The sequence below is a fragment of the Xenopus laevis genome, chromosome 9_10S, assembly GCF_017654675.1.
Source record: "Xenopus laevis strain J_2021 chromosome 9_10S, Xenopus_laevis_v10.1, whole genome shotgun sequence".
Lineage (NCBI taxonomy): Eukaryota > Metazoa > Chordata > Amphibia > Anura > Pipidae > Xenopus > Xenopus laevis.
In genome coordinates this window covers 64,396,004-64,419,331 of record NC_054388.1, presented here as the reverse complement: position 1 = coordinate 64,419,331, position 23,328 = coordinate 64,396,004, and the positions used below count along the sequence as shown (strand labels likewise).

At 40.5% G+C, this 23,328-nt stretch overlaps 1 protein-coding gene across 3 annotated transcripts in view; it reads left to right on the top strand.

Annotated features, from left to right (window-relative positions):
• The first annotated feature begins 6,545 nt into the window (after positions 1-6,545).
• Positions 6,546-23,328, top strand: part of LOC108702973 (cordon-bleu protein-like 1) — a 57,940-nt gene continuing 41,157 nt past the window's right edge. For 2 of the 3 annotated variants that reach the window (XM_018238832.2, XM_018238831.2), the window contains exons 1-2: positions 6,865-7,034; positions 8,601-8,712. In XM_018238832.2, coding sequence (XP_018094321.1) covers positions 6,947-7,034; positions 8,601-8,712 — 200 coding nt within the window. In that variant the 5' untranslated portion in view covers positions 6,865-6,946. Of the gene's footprint in view, positions 6,830-6,864; positions 7,035-8,600; positions 8,713-23,328 lie in introns of those variants that run through there. The other variant, XM_018238833.2, reaches the window with a different exon arrangement.

The following is a 23,328-nucleotide window of genomic DNA, read 5'->3' as shown; positions in this document are numbered from 1 at the left end:
TGGCAAAGTCGCCAAATGAGCATATCTCTCCCCGATATGCCCACATTGAAGTGGGCAATACCGGACTGATCCGATCGTGGGCCCTAAGGCCCAACGATCAGATCAGAATGCATTCCAAACAGGCGCGCGGATTGCAGGACCGCATACACACATAGATGCGGCTGCGATCCAACAGGATTTCTTACCCTGCACGATCGAGATCTGCTGACTTTCGGCCAGATATCGATCGGGGAAGCCTGTCGGATAGCCTAACACACAGGCCGATAAGCTGCAGACTCGGTCGGTCGGCAGCTTTTATCGGCCCGTGTCCGGGGGCCTTAACATTGCAGTAGCTATTGTTACTGATATATATAATCTATCTGAAACGCCCATGCATTACACATGTCCTTGTGGTACTTTCTTGAAGAGATAATGTAAAAGTTTACTTAATAAAGTTGCAGAATGGCAGCACATCTGTTATCTGGTCAGTCGGGCCCATTTGCTGAACAGTGCAATTTTTTTGCATTTTAATCACTTATTTATTCAAGCCAAATGCAGATATAAGACCTGTTATTCAGAATGCTTGGACCTGGGCTCTTCTGGATATGAAGTCTTTTCGTAATTTGTATCTCTATGCTAGGACCAGACAGGGCAGAAATTAGCCTGCTAAAATCCGCAGACTGATTTCAGCCCGCAACAGCTAGCCGAATATCAAGACTTTACATTTCTATTCAAGGCCATAGCCTAAAGTGTCCTAAAAATCATTTAATCCCTAAATAAGCATAATATTATTTTACTACAATAATGATTAATTATACCTTAGTTGGGATCAAATACAAGGACTGTTTTATTATTACTGGTTTGATTAAAATGGATTCTATGGGGGATGGCCTTCACATAATCCGGAACTTTCTGGATAATGATTTTCCAGCTAACAGAACCTGTAGTATAAACCGGTTAGTCCAGTTTAATAGTACAACTGGATGAATGTGGGTAGAATTTAGGGCTCCTCTCACTTCCTAATCGGTTCATGCTTACTTTACTCACTGAGAAGTGATACTGGCATGTAATATACTGTATATTTGCAATTTCAAGATTTTGGTGTGTCTTCTTAGGCACCCCCCACACCCCTTTCCGTGCACATTACAGACGACACAAGGTGATGGGACTACGTCTACTGTTCAGCTTCTGTCTTGTGGTGAACTGGGGGGGTCACAAAAAATTCTATATAGGTACCCTATTATTTTAATCTATGTGCAACAATAGAGTGGTGGAAAAAAATGTATATTTATTGGACATAATTTATGAAAAAAACAATATAGTTGATAAAGGTTTCAAAAGAATAGGCAGGAACATTCAATGTAACTTCATGCTGGTATTTTAGTGTTTTTTTCACAAAAGGGTTTTCCACAAATAAACTTGTTGATTTACACTACATAGGAAAATAAACAAAACAATATATATTCTTCTGGCACCAGAACAGACTGGTCTACTTGCAGCCTGATTATATCAGAAATCAGGAAATTTGCAAATATTAAACTCACAGGGGAAATTTACACCTAGACAGTGACCCACACAAACAGTGACTGATGGTAGAACAATGAAAGCAAACATTTAATTGCTTGCCACGGGTCACTACCCAGGTACAAACTTCTCCAGTGACCCTCTGAGTCTTTTATCTTCTCCCCACTATTCTCATAGCTGCAGCTGTACATTTCCTTCTTCCTGGGCAGAATGTTTAATCTATGCCCTCTTTCAACAGGTGATGCCTCATGAATCCCAACACCTGTATTGGCTTTTCCAACCTTAGTGAACACAGGCCCCGTTATTCTCCATATTTGTAATCTCACATAACCTTTTGAGAGAGCTATACCTTCCCACTAGAGTCTTCCATGCTACTGTGTCACACTATGTACCACTCCCATATATTTAAAGTGGACAACCATAACCAACTCTTTTATTCTTTCTAGCTCTCCATAGTAGGCATCACAAGCTTATTTACATACGCAGAATCATTAATGAAAGTTTCTATAGTTAGTGTTCCTTTAATTCCCACTCCATAGATAATTGGGTTCATTTAGTTCCCGTTGCAGTTAAGTATTGCAAACATTGCTCAATATTTCTTAAAGCATGCTCACCATGGAATTAGGATGTCCTGAGGCACAATCCATTAGACAACATTATCTCAGTATAATGATATGTTATGCAACGTACAAGAACAATCAGGGACTGTGCGTATGACAACAGCTGGCCTCCTGTGTAAACCCTGGCAATAAAACTTACCTTTAGTTGCTTGACATTGGTTGACATTGAGTTGAATTATTGCAGGAATTTCACAGGTATGGCTGTACATGCGGAAGGTCATAAAAATTACCAGATGAGCATTTCAGAAATTTCCCTTGCTGCAGTAAACATCTCTAAGAAAAATTTTTTTTAGAAAGGTTTCTTATAAAACTCTTTAATGGGCTTCCCATACACAGGGCCTTAAAGCAGCCAATGAGTTTTCCATCTGATTTTTAAACCCCTGTGCACTTCTACAGCTTCATGCAAGGCTGAAAGGGCCAGCAATGAGGTACTGTAAAATAACATCTGAAGGACTGTGCAAAAACTGGTTCAAACTAGCAAATTCTTTGCACTTTACACTGCAAGGCCACAGGCTCAGGTATTTGCACTCCAAAATTGAGATGCACTTATTGGATGAAGGGGTAAGCTGGGGTAAGTGCTCAGACCTCGCTCCTAAACTGACTTATTATAGATTTTCCAGTCTGTTATTAACTACTACAAGGTTGCTATGGTAAATTGGACCCTAGCAACCAGATTGCTGCTGAAATCTCAGACTAGAGAGCTGCTGAACAAAAAGCAAAGTAATTGAAATAACACAAATAATTATAATGATACAAAAAGCCTATTGTATATTTATGCAGGGGGACCTTGGGGCTACCACCACCCTGAAGGTGTCCACTTTTAGAGCACTGGATGTAACTGTGCCAAGTAAAAATTTGCACAGGGCCGAATTACACTGGATTGTGGAAACACTATAATATGGGTTAAAAACATAGCGAATTATAAAAAAATTGCATTTTACATGTTGCACTACACAACCATCGCCTACTGTAGACTACTGTACATGCAGCTTCAGACCAGGAGTTTGTTCAATGGATAAAGATAACCCTGGTGATGACATCAGTATGCCATTTCCATGAAAAACACATGTATGTACTAAGCAGCCAACATTATCCTATGGATAAATGCAGGCTGTGAATCAGCATCTATGCTTAAAGTGGACCCGTCACCCAGACATAAAAATCTGTATAATAAAAGTCCTTCTTAAATTAAATATGAAATCCAATTTTTTTTTTTTTATTAAAGCATTCATAGCTGTTGTAAACTCATTTAAAAATTTCAGCTGTCAATCAAGTATTGCCTACCCCGCCTCTATGCCTAGGCATTGAGGTGGGGCAAGCAATTACTTTCACTTTCCTTTCAGCACTTCCTAGATGTCACCGCTCTCCCTACATTACCTCAGCTCTCTTAACGATTTAATTGTGTAGCCAGTGCATGGGGATGGACATTGGGTCCCTGTCCCCTGGTGCACAAACAAGATTCTGAGATGATACAAGACTTGCCTTAATAACAGTGTCCACAAAATGGCTCCTTCCTGGTTGCTATAATTATGAGTTCCCAGACTGATGGAAACAATATTCAAATAATTTATACAGTGTAATTAAAGTTCATTTTGCTTGACTAACATGATAAAATAGGATTTGGATCATTTTGTGTGGGTGGCGGGTCCCCTTTAAAGGGGTTGTTAACCTTCCAAACACTTTTTTCAGTTCAGTTGTTTTCAGATCGCTCACCAGAAATAAATCCTTTTTTTAATTGCTTTCCGTTCTTTATTTGTTATAGTTTTTCCAAACTTGAGTTTTAAACTTGAATGTTTCTGCCTCTGGTGTCTCAGTCTGGCAGCTCAGTGATCCAAAAGCAGATTCAGAGCTGTTACAATTTGCTACAATTAGTTGATACATTTTTCAGCAGTATCTGTGGAATATTAGCAACTGTTGTATCAATTCTAACAGATGCCATTAATGAAACTGTCTCAGGGATTCTGCTCAGCAGGGCCAAATATAACAAATGTATCAACAAAATGTATCACATTATAACAGTTAAAAGAGTCGGCGACCCCCCTCCCCGAGCTGCTTTAGAATGTGAACCAACTGAACTAGAAAAAAAGTTTTTTTTTTAAATCAGCTTTCTTCTGTGTCTGCTGGCCTGGGTCTAAGCATGTGGAGCAGATTATGGTTCTAAAATGTGCAAGTATGCATTTTGAAATTTTGACCCAGACCCAGACCCGTCAAGCAAAAAAAAAAAAAAAAATCCAAATCCTATTTTATCACATTAGTCAGGCAAAATTTTCTTTAATTACACTGTATATTATTTGAATTTTGTTTCCTTCAGCGTGGAATTATAACAAACCGGCAGGGGCCATTTTGTGGACACTGTTATTAAGTAAAGCCTTGCATCATCTCAGAATCTTGTTTGTGCACCTTATGTCCATCTCCATGCACTGGCTACACAATTAAATTGTTAAGAGAACTGGGGGAATGTGGGGAGAGCCACAACATCTAGGAAGTGCTAATAAAAACAATATATAGCTTACAGATGTAGCCAATTAAAAAATGTCAGTCTCTTAGATTATTTCTTGCCGACCCCTTCACAGTCTCTCAACTGTATATAAGTCCAAAAACAAGCATATATATACTCCCAAAGGGGGTATGTATAGGAAGAGATCAGCGCCTGTGGCGACAGAAATTAAAAACAAGCATAGCGTAATACGTTCAGTGTAAAAAATCACCCCGTGCATACATTAGATGTTAAATAGGTGTATTCTCCTTTTCCTTCAAGTAGCTAGTGATAGGGGTATAGATTAGCAATAGAGGCAAAGGAAGGATGGTGCCTTTCTTGTATAAAAAATATAACATATATTCCAGCGGTGAAGCACCTCCACCTTCTATATAAAATGCCTACTTACAGACCACTACTGTGGTATTATGCATATAACAAGGCGCCCCTTCTGGTCCCTCCTTCAAGGTTCGCCGCTCCTTCCAGGTCCCAAATCAGGAATAAAACCAGTAATAGTGTAATACCATTTATTATTAAAAAATAATTAAATTCAATTAAAAAATTTACACTCACATTTACCCTGGCGGGTTTTGCGCATTGAGTCCAATAAAAAGTTTGTATGGGGTTTACAGGAATGGTCCTGTCAGCTCACTCCAGACTCCCTTGTGGTGCCTTGCTTCTGGGCTGTTGTGTCCCCCAAACTGTGCCTAACGCGTTTCGCTGTGTGTTATCAGCTATCTAGGAAGTGCTGAATGGAAATTGAAAGTAACTGCCTGCGCTATGCCTCAGGCATAGGGGAGGGGCAGGCAATATTTGATTGACAGTTGAGATTTTTAAATGTGTTTACAACAGCTATGAATGCTTTAATAAAAAAATTAATTTGGATTTCATGTTTAATTTGAAAAGGACTTTTATTATTCAGTTTTTTTTATGTCTGGGCGACAGGTCCACTTTCCCTTTAAATCCCATTCTTAGGGGAAATCATAAGGCTGAGTGTCAGTAGTAGGCAGCTTTACCTGTGAGATGGAAATCAACCTACAATATCAAAGTGAGTGTGTTAATGACTTGTGTTTGTGCATATAGTTATGTATGTCTTTAGGGGGCAGATTTATCAAGGGTCGAATTTCGAAGTGCAAAAAACATTGAAATTCGACCATCGAATAGGGTAGTTTGAAATTCGAAGGATTTTTAAAATCAAACGTTTCGAACGGTTTAATTGTACGATCGTATGATTTTACCAATAATCCTTCAATTTCTCAAAACTTGGCCAAACACTAGGTTATAGGAGGTCCCCCATAGGCTAAACAGCAATTCGGCAGGTTTAAAATGGCGAAGTGACGAAGTCGAATTTTTTTTAAAGAGACAGTACTTCGATTTTTGAAGTCAAAGTTTTTCAGTTCAAATCAAAGTCGAATTTGGCTTATTCGATGGTCGAAGTATCCAAAAATTATTTTGTTTTTGAAATTCGAAAATTCACTTCGACCCTCAGTAAATGTGCCCCTAGGTGTTTGTATATAGTTATGTGTGTTGGTGTATAGCTTGTGTTCCTATAGGCCACTGTACTAGTGCGAACATAAATAGTATTTGTGAAAGTTGTGCAATATCCAGGTGTGTATAGCTGGTGCTGTAGTAGAGTGTGTGTATGCAGAATACAGGTAAGTCAGTGTGTAATATACAGTAGGGGTGCTCTTTTGAGCTCAGTGTGTTTGGTTTGTAAGTGCAGTGTGAGGGAGGGTCTATTGTGTGTGTGTGTGTGTGTGTGTGTGTGTGTGTGTGTGTGTGTGTGTGTGTGTGTGTGTGTGTGTGTGTGTGTGTGTGTGAGAGAGAGTATAGGAAGTGTGTCCCTGTCAGTGTGTCGTAGCATGTGTTTATACATATATATATAAGTGTGTGTGTTGCCAGTGTGTAGGTTGTGCGTATTTGCAGTACAGGTGCTGCCCTCACTAGTGCCCTGTAGGACTTTGCCCCTCCCTGCAGCACAACAGTCAGAGGAACACTAACTAACTACACACACTCGGCTCCTGTGATGTGAATGAGAGAGGGAGAGACAGTTCTGTGGAATAAGAAGACTCGAACTGAGCAACATCAAGTCCCAACTTGAGCGCCCGACAGCCCGACGCGCACAGTTAACGCCCAGGCCGGGCGAGGGGCGGGGAGAAGCGGGAGGCTGTGCCAGTGAGAGGGCATGAACACAACAGCCTCTGTTTCACTGGGAATCAACGAACGCAAGGTTGGTCCGCGCTCTCCCTGTTGCCTGGAGCAGAAAGTTTTCCCGGGTGGGAGTTCGGATGGTGAGGGGGCGGGGGTGCTGCGCTGGCTGGGGGTGTCACTGACACAGTCGCTTCTCATGGGCACCGAAACATATGTTAGTGACCGGCGCACATCCACGTACCCAAGCTGCACTGACAACAGCGGCACATTTGGCAGCAGCCCTTGTATGTATATATATATATATGTAGTATATAGAGTTACCTACCTTGCACTAGGCATGTCTAGCCTTCATTCCACAACCTATCACTGCACTACAACTCCCACAATGCCTTGAGAGCGGGGACATGGAAACTGGACAGCTACTGTAGGTGGAGCCAGTGGGGGTCATTTAGCAACACTGGGCAAATTTGCCCATGGGCAGTAACCCATGGCAACCAATCAAATTGCTGCAATCATTGTTCTACTTGCCACTGGTTTCAAAAAGCTAATCACTTATTGGTTGCTATAGGTTACTGCCCATGGGCAAATTTGCCCAGTCTTGATACATTAGCCCCACTGTGTTTGGTTGTGTTCTATAGCCGGGGGCAGCACCATTCTGCTTGGGGGATTGTTGCTATTTGTGAAGTCTTCAGGTGAGCTGCAACTGCTGCAACTAGCAATATCTGTTGCAACTATGTGCAACTGCAGCCCTCCAGCTGTTTGTTGTTCTGCCATTCCCAGTGAGCCTTGACAGCTCGGGGGTTACTGGGAGTCGTTCTTCATCAGTAGCTACAGGAATGCGCTGTATCGTGACGGGTCAGTCTGCAGCCCTTCAGATCGTATTAGTCTGCAACTAGTGATGGCCAAATTTGCCCCGTTTCTCGCGAAACGGCAAAAAAATGTGCGAAACGCGAATCTGAGGCACGCGTCAATGTTTACGCCTGCATTAAAGTCAATGGGCGTCTCACATACGTCCAAATTTTTTGTCCGCTGGCAAATTTTTGCTGCAGTTTCGCGAATTTATTCGCCAGCGGTGAAAGCAGAAATTTGCCCGTGAAATTTGCGCCTGCCGAATTTATTCGCCCATCACTATCTGCAACTTAATGATAGCAGGAAGTTTTTGGTTGGCACTTGCAATTAAGCAGCAGTTCTACCAATGGATTATGCCGCAGGAGTTTCTGGATATTAATATAGACAAAATAATACATGGCTAGTGATGGGCGGATTTTTCACCTTGTTTCGGCACGGAAATGAGGCCCATAGACTTGTATGGCGCCCTTTATCAAATTTTTTTGACGCCCATAGACCTTAATGGGCATCAGCGACATTTCTCAAATTTTTGGGGAAACGAAACGGGTCAAATTCGCCCAAGCCTATACATGGCTTGTTTGGGTTGAATGCAGCTATTTCTGTTGGGTATAATTAGAACAAGGGATTCTCCCATACGTGACACACGTAAACACAACTGTAAAAGAACAAACCTCATTGAAAGCAGTGCAGCTAAATATTTGCTTTGTCTCCAGAGAAAAACACAGGGACAAAAAAAAGTGATTATGTCTCACGACCCTACCTGTTGATAAATCCCCAACGTCATTCATTATCTGGCTGAATTACAACTTTAATACTGTATCAGGATGCTGAGAGTTATAGGTCATCTACAGAAAATGACAAGCTGTAGACCACAATTGCCATTGAAGATAGAAATATTTGAGCATTTATTATGTTAACAGCTTAGATCCCCTGGGGCCCTTGCAGAGCCACAGAGCAATGGGTGTCAGGATGTATGAAATGATATTTCCGTTTGTCTGCAGCTTGTGTAAGGAAGACAGAGCTTTTTGCATGGTCGAGACACAACTGTGGAATGGACAGTTCAGGGTCCTGGTCGGAGAATTCTAATCCTGAAGGAATCTTGGCACAATCAGGGTAAGATCTGGCTCATGTAAAGTGGACTGTGGACTTCTGACTGTTATGCAATGTTTGACTTTAGTGTGCCATCATATCAAAGCCAAGACAGGTACTAAGAGCTGCGGCAATATTTACATACTATTATATAGCGAACCAAATTTTTAGACAGGTTGTTTAGCTGTTTGACCTGCCTTAGAAAGCAGCCAATAGGAATGCCAGCTGGACACCCCATCCAATTATGGACACGAGTACTTACATGGGGATTTGTGCAAGAGGCCATCCGCCTAAACGAAAGAGAGGAGAAATCCATAAATGAATAGAAAGCAGCCAATAGGAATGCCAGCTGGACACCCCCATCCAGCTATGGACACGAGTACTTACATGGGGATTTGTGCAAGAGGCCATACGCCTAAACGAAAGAGAGGAGAAATCCAAAAATGAATAGAAAGCAGCCTGTGAGGTTTCTCTGGGACAGCCGTAAGACAAGACACCTTTTGTATGTGGCATTTACAGACCAGTTGCTCAGCACTGCACCTTATGAACACGCTGCCCTGTTCCACTATGAACTGATATATTGTTGACTTTTTTTGGGTATTCATGGGAAACTATGTAATGTGGTATATACTCTAGGGACTTCTGCAGTTTCAACAGCACATCACTTGTTTTGCTTAGGGAAAACACTTCTGGTATTTGACAATTATTTGAAGGGGAAATATGGCATATTTACCTTTCTATTAAAAAAAGACAAATATGAGGGCATTTTATTATTATATTGATTGAGTCGATGCATTTGTCCATGTGAGCACGAGCTGCAATATTGCTTGGCTAGCATATTCTTAAGTGCTGGCATATTATATGTTGATCTAAGTAAGACATAGAAGTGTATAAATTCCTGTGTGCAGCTGTCAAATGCAGAAGCTGTATTGTCTTATTACATAAGCCCTCACTACTTTCCTCACTGGTGGTGACTGACCCACCACAACAGTTGCAGAGACGATTTGCGCGTGTGTTATTACCCTGAGGGCATTAGGGCATTGTTGCTGCTTTCCTGCTGCAGTGTGGCACAGTATTACCACCCAGTCCTCCTGCAACATTAGGTCTCAGTTAAATCTGTGCACAATGTATTTCAGTTTTAGTTTGAGTTTGTGTGGGTTACTTGGGTGTTATATTGTTGATTTACTCTTTTCTTGGATTATACTAATTCATTTAGATTTTTTTCCAAGCATACTGTTTGGTGTGTGTTTCAATTGTACTACAGTGTAAACAATAGAAACTGTCCTTTTGTGTGCATTACACAAGAAGTGTAATAAAATGCAGTAAGGTGAAATATAAAGAAAAATGGGTTACTACTCTGGAATAAATGTACCCTAAATCAGTTGTACAGGTGGGTAATTCAGATGCACAGGTGCATAAATCAGGTTCATAAATCAGGTTCATGGGTGGATAAATTAGTGACGCAAGTGGTACATCAGTCACACAGGTGGATAAATCAGTTGCTCGGGAGGGATAAATCAGTCACACAGGTGAATAAATCAATCACACATGAGGGATAAATCAGTCACACAGGTGGATAAATCAGTCACACACATTGATAAATCAGGAGCACGGGTGGATAAATCAGCCACACAGGTAGTTGAGCACTTTTCATTGTGCTCCCCTGTTTTCATTTTAAATGTGTTCAGCAGCAGGGAAGAGCGGGAAAGAATGCAACCTACTCTTCTTTATGGCCCTGTACTGACACAGGAGCCTGTTGTGTTCCACCTGTGTTCGGCTCTTACATGCACCCGTGTCAGTATGTGCCCCTTTAAATTAACAGGCTGTGTTCTTTTCTGCTCTCCACTGCGGCTGAACACATTAAAACTGAACACAGGGGAGTGCAGGGAAAATCACTCATCTGTACAAACCCTAAATTATGTGCATGGGTGGATGAATCAGTTGCACACAGGATAATACATCTGTCACATAGGTGGATAAATCAAGTTAAGTGAGTTGTACAGTTGGACTGGTTAGAATAGCCAGCAATTTACTGTACCATAAACTGTATGGTGCTGTATGGTTATACATCAACAATGTGTAGAATACAGCAGGGACACCCAACCTTTTTTATCCATAAACTACAAATGTAAATACAAGTTGGAGAGCAAATCAAGCATGTTAAATGTTCCAGGAGGTCCGGTTATTGGCTGTGATCGGCAATTTGTTAGCCCCTATGTAGAGTGGCAGCCTACATGAGGCTATGTTTGGCAATACACCTGTGTTTTTTGCAACCAAAACGTGCCTCCAAGCCAGAATTTTAAAATAAGCACCTGCTTTGAGGCCACTGGAAGGAACATCCAAGGAGTTGGTGAGCAACATGTTGCTCACAAGCCATTGGTTGGGGATCATTGGAGTGGAGATTGGAGATCCTCTCGATTACAATTGGCATATTAACCTGTTTTATTGTTTTTTTTAAAAAAAAGTGTACACCTTTATTCATTTTTGGTGAATTTATTTTGCTTCTGTACTGGTTTTCGGGAACAAGGAGACTCAAATTCAATGGTTCTCCGACATTTGCAAATCATGCTGATCTCCTGTTAAAAAAGTGAACCAGGAATTTTCAGGCGACTGCCATTCAAGCAAACAAATGTGAGATTTGTGGTGTTTTGTCTGTGGCACACAGAACTTCAAAATGCTTGAAATAATTGGCGGGATGGCACTCGGATCACTTCATTTTTCCTTCATTTGTCGCTCAAAGTTACCTCTCGAAGAAACTTCGGGCAACTTCAGAAAGCCAAATCAATCTGAGTTCCATCCCGCCGGCGATTTAAATTTTTACCTTAAGGGTGGTGGCAATCCCCACGTCTGCCACCACCCTTAAGGTAAAAAACTATACACTTCAATATAAGAAAAAATGGTCACAAGTAGAAAACAGAAAGTAGTTACCAAAAGCCTTAATTTTTTATGAACTATCTTAAACCAACTGAAATGAAAAAAGTTTTGAAAAGTGAACACCCCTTTGAACTGGCAACTCAATCTGGAGGGGCTGAGTGAGTAGTTTCATTGGCCATTTTACTTCCCATGGCAGGTAGCTGCAGACCTATCAAAAAAGGACCACATCAATGGGTACTGATGTCCTAGCACAATGGTAGTTTCTAACTTATAACCAATAAGATGCCAACTTGGTTTGGAGGGGCTGAATGAGCTTATATATATCAGCCTATATATGGCCACCTCTACATCCCTTCGCAGGTAGTGATAGGCAAATTTGCGCCTGGCAAATAAATTTAACCATCACTATTCGCAGGTTGTTTCAGGGGAGTCTTTGCCTTTACGGATGTTCCTGCATATTCATGGAGTGAGTCCATCATTTTGCCCTAGGGGTGTGTGGCTGGTGCGCTATTCAACACATTCATACATATTTCAACTCCTGACTCACATCTGGCAATGAAACCAACAGACTCGAGTATGATAAAATGCCACATTTCAATACATTACCTACATTTCTGCTCTGACCTCGTTTTTTTCCCCGCCGGTTTGGCAAGAATTAGTGAGATTTGCACATATTCGATGAAGAGAAATTGAGAAGAATGCAGTTTTTGGCTGCTCATTCATGGCATGTAATAAACTCTTTCACAAATGACTTAAACATGAAAATACCAGTATGTTTGTGAAATCTGTTGAGCAGGCCTATGTTTCATCGGCAGGCATTCCTCTTCCTTTGATACCTTTGATATTTTATATGGCGGAACAGTTCTTCTCTATAAAGACCACCAACGCCAACATGCATGTTTTTATTGGGAACACTACTCTTCATGCAGGAGTTTGAATGACACTTAAATCAAATATATAATTTAGGGGTCTCGTTTTGCCTAGATAATGTATTAGAGCTTGCTCTTTTAAAATCAGCAGAAATCCTGTATCTCTACATGCAGGATTTTCTTAAAGTCAGATTGTATTGGAATCAGCTATTTGAGCTCTAAAACATCTGTTAGGAAAGGGAACCCCCCTTTAAGAAATATTGAATCTAACTGTCAATGAAAATCTGACTCCCAACTCCTGCATGAAGACAGAATGAGGAGAAACATATGCTGAGAGAGGGACATTGAAAATACAGTATTTCTAAAATAATCATGTTTACAGTAGTACAAAATTTTTGATTGATTATATTTAGAAAGTTTCTTACTTAAGCTTATATAAAATTGTTCTCCTTTAACAGTTATGTAATTGTTATACACTGATCCATTAAAAGAAGAATGCATTGATTGTAAACACCCATAAACACAATGCAGGTATAGGATACGCGTCTCACAGTTTAGTCAATGGCATGATGTTGAAAGTAACCGGGGGGCTACAGGTTAGACAGTTCAGGGTTCAAAGCTATACCATTTCTTAATATACCAGAGTCTTTCTTTCAAAGGTGATCATGGCTCTTATTTCTTTTTATCCCTCCCATATAGATCGCTAATTAACTCACAATCCATATGCTTCAGTTGAATGCAGAATATTCTGCTGATTATGCTAAAACTATTGTTATATAATTATTGGGACTGGCTGTTTTGAAATATCTTTTTGGCCCCTGGTTTATTGTGATGCTAAGTACAGCGGTATTCAGCCCACTCCCAAAACCAGATTCTGTATCTGGCACAATCCTTAAGCTGATACTTCAGAAGTTTTTCATTTGACCTTCATTACAATACACTCCTTTGTATCAGCTTAGTGACTTTTTTTAAGACAACCGGTGTTCATTTCAAATCCCCCACCCCAGCACAAAAAGCCCAGTGGTCATAAGGAAAGCTTGCTGAAGTAAAATACTGTACATGCCAATGTCCAGAGGTAAATTGGCCAAAATGTGACCGTTCCCTCTCCAGGGAGCAGGTGATATGTGTAAGTGCCAAGTTTTTCACATATTAACAGAACTGACGCTGTCTCCTCTGCAACACCCTTGAAAAATGGAGCTTACACTTTTTTGGGTTGTCCAGACTACATTGTTTGACCTAGTGACTTGCTTAACAATGCACACCCATACACATTATAGCACATCATTAGAAATGTCTCTGGGGCTTGTCTGCATACCTCTGCTCCTTCTCACAATAATTTTAGCAAAGGAATGATTCAGCCAAGTCAGGTTATTCTTTAGCAATACACCTTGATAAAACTACTTTTGTCAGAGAGCCAAATAATGCCAGATAGTATCCATCCTGGTCAGTACAGACACAATATTGCATATTGTTGCATGAGTCATATTAGCTCCTTGTTGATATGCAAAGAAAAAAATTGGCCTGTTTAGGATGATACTCTTTTCTATTTCTTCATGTTTGAATTGTTATTAAAGCATTATTACACACTCTTTATAAAGCTCTGTTCGAGCTATATAAATACAGGTTAACAGTAATAATTATATAGTGTGGTACATAGTCATAGTAAGCTGGACTGGTCTGATTTGGTCATACATTTTGGTGATTGTTGTGACTATTGAGCTGTATATTGGGCCCATGCATAAGTGGTGTGTTATATGTGGTCATTATGTATTGCTATAGTGCAGGGGTCCCCAACCTTTTTTACCTGTGAGACACATTCAAATATAAAAAGAGTTGGGGAGCAACAGAAACATGAAAACGTCCCTTGGGATGTCAAATAAGGGCTGTGATTGACTATTTGGTAGCCCCTATGTGGACTGGCAGCTTACAGGAGGCTCTACCTGGCACTATACTTAGTTTTTATTCAATTAAAACTTGCTTTCAAGCTTGGAATATAAAAATAAGCACCTGCTTTAAGGCCACTGGGAGCAACATCCAACGGGTTGGAGAGCAACATGTTGCTCACGAGCTACTGGTTGGGGATCACTGTTATTGTGGATTCATCTGAATATTAATAGTGTACAAAATTGGGGAGCAATTCTGTGTAGTTATATAACAAACTGACCTGTGGTCTGCTATGTGGGACCAATGCAGCTTTGCCAAATTTATTATAATGGGGCAATGGGAGAAAAAAAATGGTAGAAGTTGTATGAGAATAAGGCATTTCTGCTGTAGCTAAACATTTTTAAATAGGTAAAGTTGGAGTAAATAGCAGTGTTTCTCAAACCACGACCTTTCCTCTAAATATGACAGCTTATTAAATAGGCCCTTAGGCAACAAAAATGCAGGTGTTGTTGCAGTTACATTGTATAGCTCACGGGCTTGAAATAGTTGTCCAGAGGTAGGTTGGTATGTGTTCTAAGCAGACAAATTTGGCATTTGCAAATCTTGCCAGTGAGAAGTGAAGCTTGCATTTTCACTGTGCCGTAGCCCTGAAGGAAACACTTCAATGAATGCCGTTTTGGGTGGGGTATGTGAAAAGCTGCAATAAAGCATGCGGATAATACATGCAGTGACACAAATGATTTGTAGGCTCCAGCATAATTGGTGTAGAAACACACATACCTTGTTAAACAATACAAAGGCATTTCATTCATACATGTCAGAACCTGCTGCACCCAACATTGTCTGTCGGAAAAACCAGGGCTATGGATTCAGATACAGCAGAAATTCAGGACTGCAGTGAACCTACCACAAGCTGGCTGCTGTCCCAACATCTGTCTCTAAGTGTACTTGGGTTATTAATGCTTACTGTATCATATACAGCTATGGGACCTGTTATCCAGAATGCTCGGAGCCTGGGCTTTTCTGGATAAGGAATCTTCCCATAATTTGGATTTACATACCTTTAGTCTTTTAAAAAACAATGAAACATTGATTAAACTCTTAGGATCAAGTACAAGGTACTGTTTATAATGACAAATCGTTTAAACAAAATTGAATTATTTGATTAAAATGGAGTCTGTGGGAGATGGCGTTCCATAATTTGGATTGTTCCGATAAAGGATCCTATACCTGTAAAGGTATAGGGCCTATTATCCAGAATGCCGAGGACCTGGGGCTTTCCATTTAATGGATCTTTCTGTAATTTGGATCTTCATACATTAAGGGGCAGATTTACATATGGTCGAATATCGAGGGTTAATTAACAGGTAACTGGCTGCCTGTCACTGTTGGCACCCAACACCAGAACAAATGCCAAGCACCCTTGTCTAGGCTCGTGCTTCACCTGTAGTGTGACAGCCTTTGGCCTCGGGAGGAGCCCTCAGCTACTTGGATGCCACCAGGACTTAAACGAGAGGTGCAAGGCTAGAGGTTCTGGATAGGCAGAGGAGCATGACTGTTAGCTAGAGTCTTTAGGCTGACGTTAGGCAAAGAGTGGTCAGATCAGGCCGGGTCAGGGTAGGCAGAGAACAAATGTAGTCATGCAGGAAAGGGTCAAACCAGGAAGCCAATCAGAGGGTTAAGGCAGAATCGGCGTCGAATATCAGGCAAGGGGTCAGGATACAGGAAGTAGAATCATCAAGAACAGGCAGGGGTCACAACAGGTAATCAAAACAGGTTTTCAGGATCAGAAATAGCAACGGCTAAGCACCAGGAACAAATCCTATCACAGGCACTGAAAAATAGGTTTGAATTTCACACTCTTGCGCGCCGGCATCAACATGCCAGCGTGCATGCGCCTATAAATATCAGGAAGAAGACGGCGTCCCTGCCGTCCCCCCACTAGACCACCAGGGTAAGTGGTTACACTGCCACTCTACAGTGCTCTATCCTGTAGGTATCCGCAATTTGAAATTGTCCTGCAGAAACCATTGGAAGGAATTGGTATGTGGTCTGAGATCACATCATGACCAATACATGGTACTTTCCAGCTGCCTAGATTTATGCAGGGAAAGTTGAGGGTATATAGGCCTTTTAAAAACAAACCTTAGCAGTAAGATTTAAGTAGAAGTTTCTTTCTTTAACTGTTAATGTAAGTCTGCTATGTGAAATGTTATGACATATTCATCAGCTATTTATAAATAATCCTCTAATTGCCGTACTGAAAAGGATATATTTAATTTACTGTTCAGTTGTCATAATCATATAGAATGAAAGAAATAATAAGAATAAGAAATTAAGTTGTCTTTGAAAGAAATAATAAATACAGCTGGTACTTATGTCAGGATGTTGCTTCTGTGTCATCTTTGAAGTTTTTACAGTTACTCGTTACTTCTGAAAGTGTGGTTGAATGGACCCTGTTAGTCATTTAGAGATGGTGTCATTTAAGGATTTGTGTGTTTAATCTGAAACCTGAAATAAGCAGTCAATATCTTGTAGAATCTAGTTTCGGACATGTGTATATATATATATATATATATATATATATATATATATATATATATATATATATATATATATATATATATATTTGACTGAATTTGATTTAATCATGTTAGTTCCCACCCCTAAGAGGGCCTTGGTGCAGTTCCAGGATGGCCGAGCCTAAAGGTGGCCATACACTATAAGATCTGTTCGTTTGGCAAGGTCGCCAAACGAGCGGATTTTAACCCGATATGCCCACTAACGGCTGGGCAATATCTGATGAACCTGAACGTTCGGCCCTGGGGCCGAACAATCAGATTACAATAGTACGAATGGGCTCCGACGGGTCACAGGACCGCATCAACTAGCTGATGCGGTCCTGGATTTTAAAAAAAAATCAATCTTGATGATCAATATCTGGCTGATTTTCGGCCTGATATCGATCGGAAGGACCCGTCGGGAGCCCCCACACATGGGCAGATAAACTGCCGAATCGGTCTAAAGGACAATATCGGCAACTTTTATGCCCGTGTATGGCCACCTTAAGTGCAGTTAGGGTGCGAACTGGCAATAATGGCTATTTGCTCTCATACAGCTTGAAGGTCAGTTAGGGTAAGATTTATGGTGAAAACACATTTACCTTGATATGTGCTGGGGTGAGGGGCCTGACCAAAGGTGTTGTGTTGGCAAAAAAATGTGGAGCCGGTGCTTTGCACTTTTCCGCTTTCCCCTACCCTCTCTAAACAGCAGTGTACCCCCATACCTGGTGGCCAGACGCAGAGCTGTGCAGCTATCCCAGATGCCCAGTAGTGACCAGATTAAGGTGTACTGGAAACCAGGACCAGGTCTGGTTAAAGTGTGCATGATCCAGCTTGGCCACAACCACCATGGAGACTGGGGCTGAAAGCAACATAGCCAAACAGGTCTGACACCAACCCTGTTGCACAGCTTTGTTTTAGGCCACTAGGTAGGGGGAACGCTTCACTCTGTTATAGTTGATGTGGTTTTGATCTTTCCATTCTGCTTGCTGCCAGAAACGCGAGGAAGTGAAACCGGGAAATGTAGAGTCATCAGGACTGATTTGCTGATACTTCTGTGTCAGTGCTGTGTGTTCTATGATCACTGGCATGTAAGGGTATCTTTTGTATGATTGTATCTGGAATTTAAAGGGGCACACCACCCCAATATTGTATTTACTTAAAATGTAGATTAATTTATGAGACAGTGGTTACTACACTGGAAACTTAGCAGCTATCTGGTTGCTAGGATACCCCTTACCTTAACAGCCAAGGCAGTGGTATGAATGAAAGACTGGTCGATGAATAGGAGAGGGAGACTAGGAATATAGGCAGTAAAAAGTATATAGTCCATTCCATCACAACCAGGGACTAACTAGAGCTTGGAAATTGTGGGAGAAAGTTTTATACAGGTTTAATTCTCCTTCAAACGTACAGTAATGTATACAACAAATAATTGGGGTTCGTTCTGTTACAGTTTTCCTTTTCTTTTTGCTGCCGCTGGCTGATTTTCAGCAGGGATAAAAGTCAGTGCAAATCTCCTTGGAAATGTTTTTCACAAGCACAGTCAAAATGCTGCTGCCAGTGACCCTGATTTTGCACACGTGAGCAGGCGCTAACTGGGTTTAGGCAATGATTATATGACCAGTGGACCGAATTACAGAGCTCTGGCAGTTTCTACTTTATGGTGAATATCTCCACATTAGGTAATTTCTGTGAAGTTTAAGTTGATCACCCTTATACCGTAGCACATATGTGGCTCTCCAACTGTTGCAGAACTACAATACCCAGGTCACAGTAACCAGTAATCAGCTGAGCAGCAGAAAAGTTACCGAGTGAAGGTCACTGTTCAACATTTTACTGTACGTTTCTTCATGCCGAAAGCAAGTTCATATCCAGTAAATCATAAACTTCCAAAGCAGCTTCTGGATCTGTTTGTGTCAAAGTTCCTTTGATTTGTTTCTTTCTTAAAGGGGAAATTAACTCTTGGTATTATTAGTACCTAGTAGTTACGTAATTATTACGTACCATTATTAACTATGGTATTAGTACCCAGTAGTTACGTAATCAACATCTTATTTGCATTAGTTAATGACCAGAATTGGTGCTGTTTATTTTCTTTCCTTTATTATCGTACCTTACCACAAGAGCAGGCTTTTTTAAGTTTTTTGTTATGTTATAAAGTGTGTGTTCTTAAAGGAGAATAAACCCCATTACCTATGATGTCTTAAGTTCCCTCATCATATGATGAAACCCTCAAACAAACCCTGCCGTACAGTTAGTGGTACAGTGATAAGCATTGTTCCCTGGTGGTCTGAGATTATAGGTTTGATTCCAGCCAGAGCACTATTTACAAGGTATTTTGCTTTTCTTCTCAAAAAACATACAGGCAGGTGAATTGGTTTCTGTTAAAAAATAACTATAAAAGTTAATACACTACGTGCAAGGCAGGGGGCAAAAAAGGTTGCAATATGCTATATTTTTGCACTTTGCATGCTACATGAATTACCAGAGGGAAGTACCAGAGGGAATTTCGTATACCGAAATACCTGTGAATAGATCGCTGCCTGTATTGAGTCATATGTTAGGCTTAAGCTGGCCATAGACGCAACGATCCGATCGTATGAATCGTGGATTTGTATGATTTTCGGACTGTGTTTGGAGAGTCCCGAGATTATTCATCCGGCAGAGATCAGTCGTTTGGTTGATCGGACAGGTTAGAAAATTTCTGTCGGCTGCCGATAATATCTCTGCATGTATTGCCGATCGTACGATTTTCAGAGGGAGACTGTCACAAGTTTTATCAGACATAACTATCGTACGATTGCTGTCAGATAGAACATCTGAACATCGGCTGATCTGTTCTTTTACTACTTTATTTGATCGGAATGGTAAGACTTTGATCTGAATGGTTAGTGGTGGGTCGGGAGATGGGAAAGTCCGATCGTACGTTGATTCTTACAATTGGATCTTTGCGTCTATGGCCAGCTTAAGTACATATTTTTTACTGATATTGTGCAGTATGTGTATTATGTACCCTTTAGAGCTACACATTACCTGTAAAATATATTCTTATACTAGCCCAGTGATGCACAGAATTCAGTAGCTTTAAGTCTAAAGTTACTTATTTAAACAGCACTTGTAGTCTTTATGAACCTTTATTATTTGTTTACTGCATTTACAGACAGATTAAATTTACAGATCAAAGTTCAAAAACGTTGAACAAAAGATATTTATTTTTTGCTAATATTTCCTGTAGGCATGGGTAAGTATTTTAGCTTGCCTGTAAGCTACACTTCCAGTACAGTTCTAAAGAAAGTAATTGGTACAACGTGATTGTTAGAAACATGTTTAACTGGAAACAAAAACAGAGTTTAACAAAAAAGCAACCTGTTTTGTATTAAATACCCTTTGCCCTATTCAAGTCAAGTCAGTTATTTTAAAAGTCAATTATAAATATATACAATAGCTTCAATACACAAGAGCCATATATAGCCTGTGTAGCACAGGCTTAAAAATGGTGCCTGGTAATAACATTGGTTATAATCCAATCCAATCACGTGATTTACTGAAAATGGTTTATTATAACATATTATAAAAGCGTATTAGGATATGATTAATAATATATCTCCTACTTTAGTCTCTAAAGGTAGTCATACATGGGCTGATTTGGCTCCTTCAGACCAAGTCAACTGCTTATATATCTGTGAATGGGGCCCACCAATGGACCTGCCTGACTGATATCTGGCCAAAAATTGGTCAGATTTCAAAATCCCATTGGAACACAGCGGCACTTTGATGCAGTTCTTGTTGAAGGGTCTTCATAGACCCCAAAGGATAATCGGATCCTTGGCCCTAGAGTATTAAAACAAAGTACCATGTAAGCATGGGGAGATCCTCGCGTGCCCTGCCCCCCTCCCACAAACACACACACGGGTCCAATGGTTAATGCCAGTGTTCAGCAACCCCAAAGTTTCCACATTGTCAGCTGGGTGCACATTCCCTTACCACCAACAGTATTAGATGCTGCCTGTTGCCTGCTGCTAAACAATGTGTAGTGGAGATAATGACCCATCTGTTTTACACTAGACGCCTCACATCTATTATCTGTTGACAGTTGTGTGCCACACTCTGCATATATCGGCATACTCTGCCTTTACAGCTTTCACTGGATTTCCAGGCATTGTTTCTGGGATCAGCCTGTCAGCACTAGGAAAGCTGAACAGCTGACATATCATAAGAACTGAAGGAACACAATGGGTTTGGGTTTATGAGCTAAATTGTTTGTAGTGAGTTGGTTAGCAGAGTAACAGGCTACAGAGTCACGATAACTGCTAAGCTTTACCTTGGTTGTTTTGTTTCGCCAAGTGCTGTTTGGGAGCTTTATTGGGTCTAAAAAATACTTGTCCACCTCGAGCTGCACTGGGTTTGTAGCCATGACATTTTTCCTTTGTTGTTATTTAATAACTCGTGTTGAATTTTACAAAAAAAAAAAACAATTTTGAATTCAATGGTCTGATGGGAGCCTTAAATATACAGTATACTGTTTGGGGAAATGATCAATTGGCTGCTCAAAACTGGCAGAATTGACGTGAATATCTGCCCATGTGTGGGCAATTTATGAGTCATTAAGATACCATAAAGTGACTCTGGGTGGCTGTCAATGCTAAGTCTAGAGTTCATTTCGCTTTGCTTAGCCAGGAACCAGAGGCTTTTGATTTCATCCTGCTAAAGGCAGCAGCTGAATGAGGTGATGTGGCCTCTGATGCTCTTCCAGCACTCATTGATGATTCCTTGGGACCCAGCTCTGCATGTGGATTATTAAAGCGCATAACTTTTTTCCCCAATATATTTTGTTCTATTGTGTGATATTTGTGTGATGTCTGCATGTTATGGAGCCACCTACTCTCCTCCTGTAAGGTTTTTTTGATTCTATCACCGCCCCTCCAATTATTTGCTATTTCAGCAATTCCCAAAAATTTTCAACCTGCAGCATTTTTATTGTGAGTTTGTTTAAAATGGTTTGACACATTATGATTTTCCACCCCTTTCTCGATATTTCTAACATGTTCATTGATTTTTTCCCTCAGGCCTCTGCTCGTCTTTCCTATGTATTGTAGACCACAGGGGCACTCCAAACAGTACACTATATTTTTGGGTGGTGCACTTAATACAATCTTCAATTTCATATATCTTATTTGTAATGTTAGATTTAATTTTTTTCTTTTTTTCAGTGGTCCTGCAAGCCTTATACATAGCACAGGGATAGAATCCTTTCCATTCTTCTTTTTGTTTCTTTTTTGTGTTCTTTCTGTGGGGATATAGTTATGCACTCAAATTTTCTTTGCTTTCTTGTATATTACCTGGGGTTTCACTGGAAGTTTTTCCTTTAATTGTATATCTCCTTCCAGGACATTCCAATGTTTGGTAATTATTATTATTATTATTATAATACACAGGGTTAGGGTTATTAGGGTTAAGGTTAGTGGGTTAAGGTTAGTGTATTAGGGTTAGGGTATTATTTCTTATGGCTTGCATTCCCAAGGCGTATGTGGTGATGAACATACATTCTTCTTCTTTATCCTCTATTTTTTTTCCCGCTATGTCAGAACAGTTTTTCCTTAACCTATGGAACTGTATATATGGAATATTTTTTAACCAAAGTGGATTGTGGTTACTAGTACTATGAACATAGTGGCAATCATCCACTTTTTAAAAAAAATGTTTTATATTGTATATGTTCATCTTTTATGTATATCTCCAGGTCTAAGAAGTTCACATTTGCAACTACCTCAGCGCTGTGCTGGAGGGCTTGTGGACAGTAGGGCTCTCTCTCCCATATATTGTGGTCCTGTCCGAGACTATCTGCATTTTGGAAAGCGGTTAGGGATCTGGTGACGAAACTCTTTTTCTATGAGATCCCAATTCAGGCCTCTAATGCAATACTAGGCCTACCACATGTAGGCATCTCCCCCCCAGAACAGAAGCTTCTGAATTTCATTTACACTGCGGCAAGAATGTCTATTACTTCCAATTGGAAGTCTTCTCGTGCCCCATCCATAGGCGAGACAATTTCCCGTATCAGGGATATGAAATTAATGGAAGAAATGACGGCCAAACATCGCGGATCCTTACCTAAGCATGACGCTGTTTGGTCGAAATGGGTCTATTATGTATCTCAAACGCGTATGGTGGAAGGGGGGGAATGAGAATAAGGATGTTGATAATTGTATTGCTGATGATTGTCTATTGCAGGCCTCTTGCATCTCTATTGCTTCATTGACCTATACTTCAAGCCCTCTGGTCGTTCAATGTTTTCCAACCATCTCTGTAACTCTGTACGTTTACTCTGACATCCATGTTAACTCCCACACTCCTTCTTTTTTACCAACTGAGAACTTTGTGAAAACGATATACATGACTTTTTTTCCTGTTATGTCTGTACCTTGTGCTTTTATTATGCTTGGAAACTT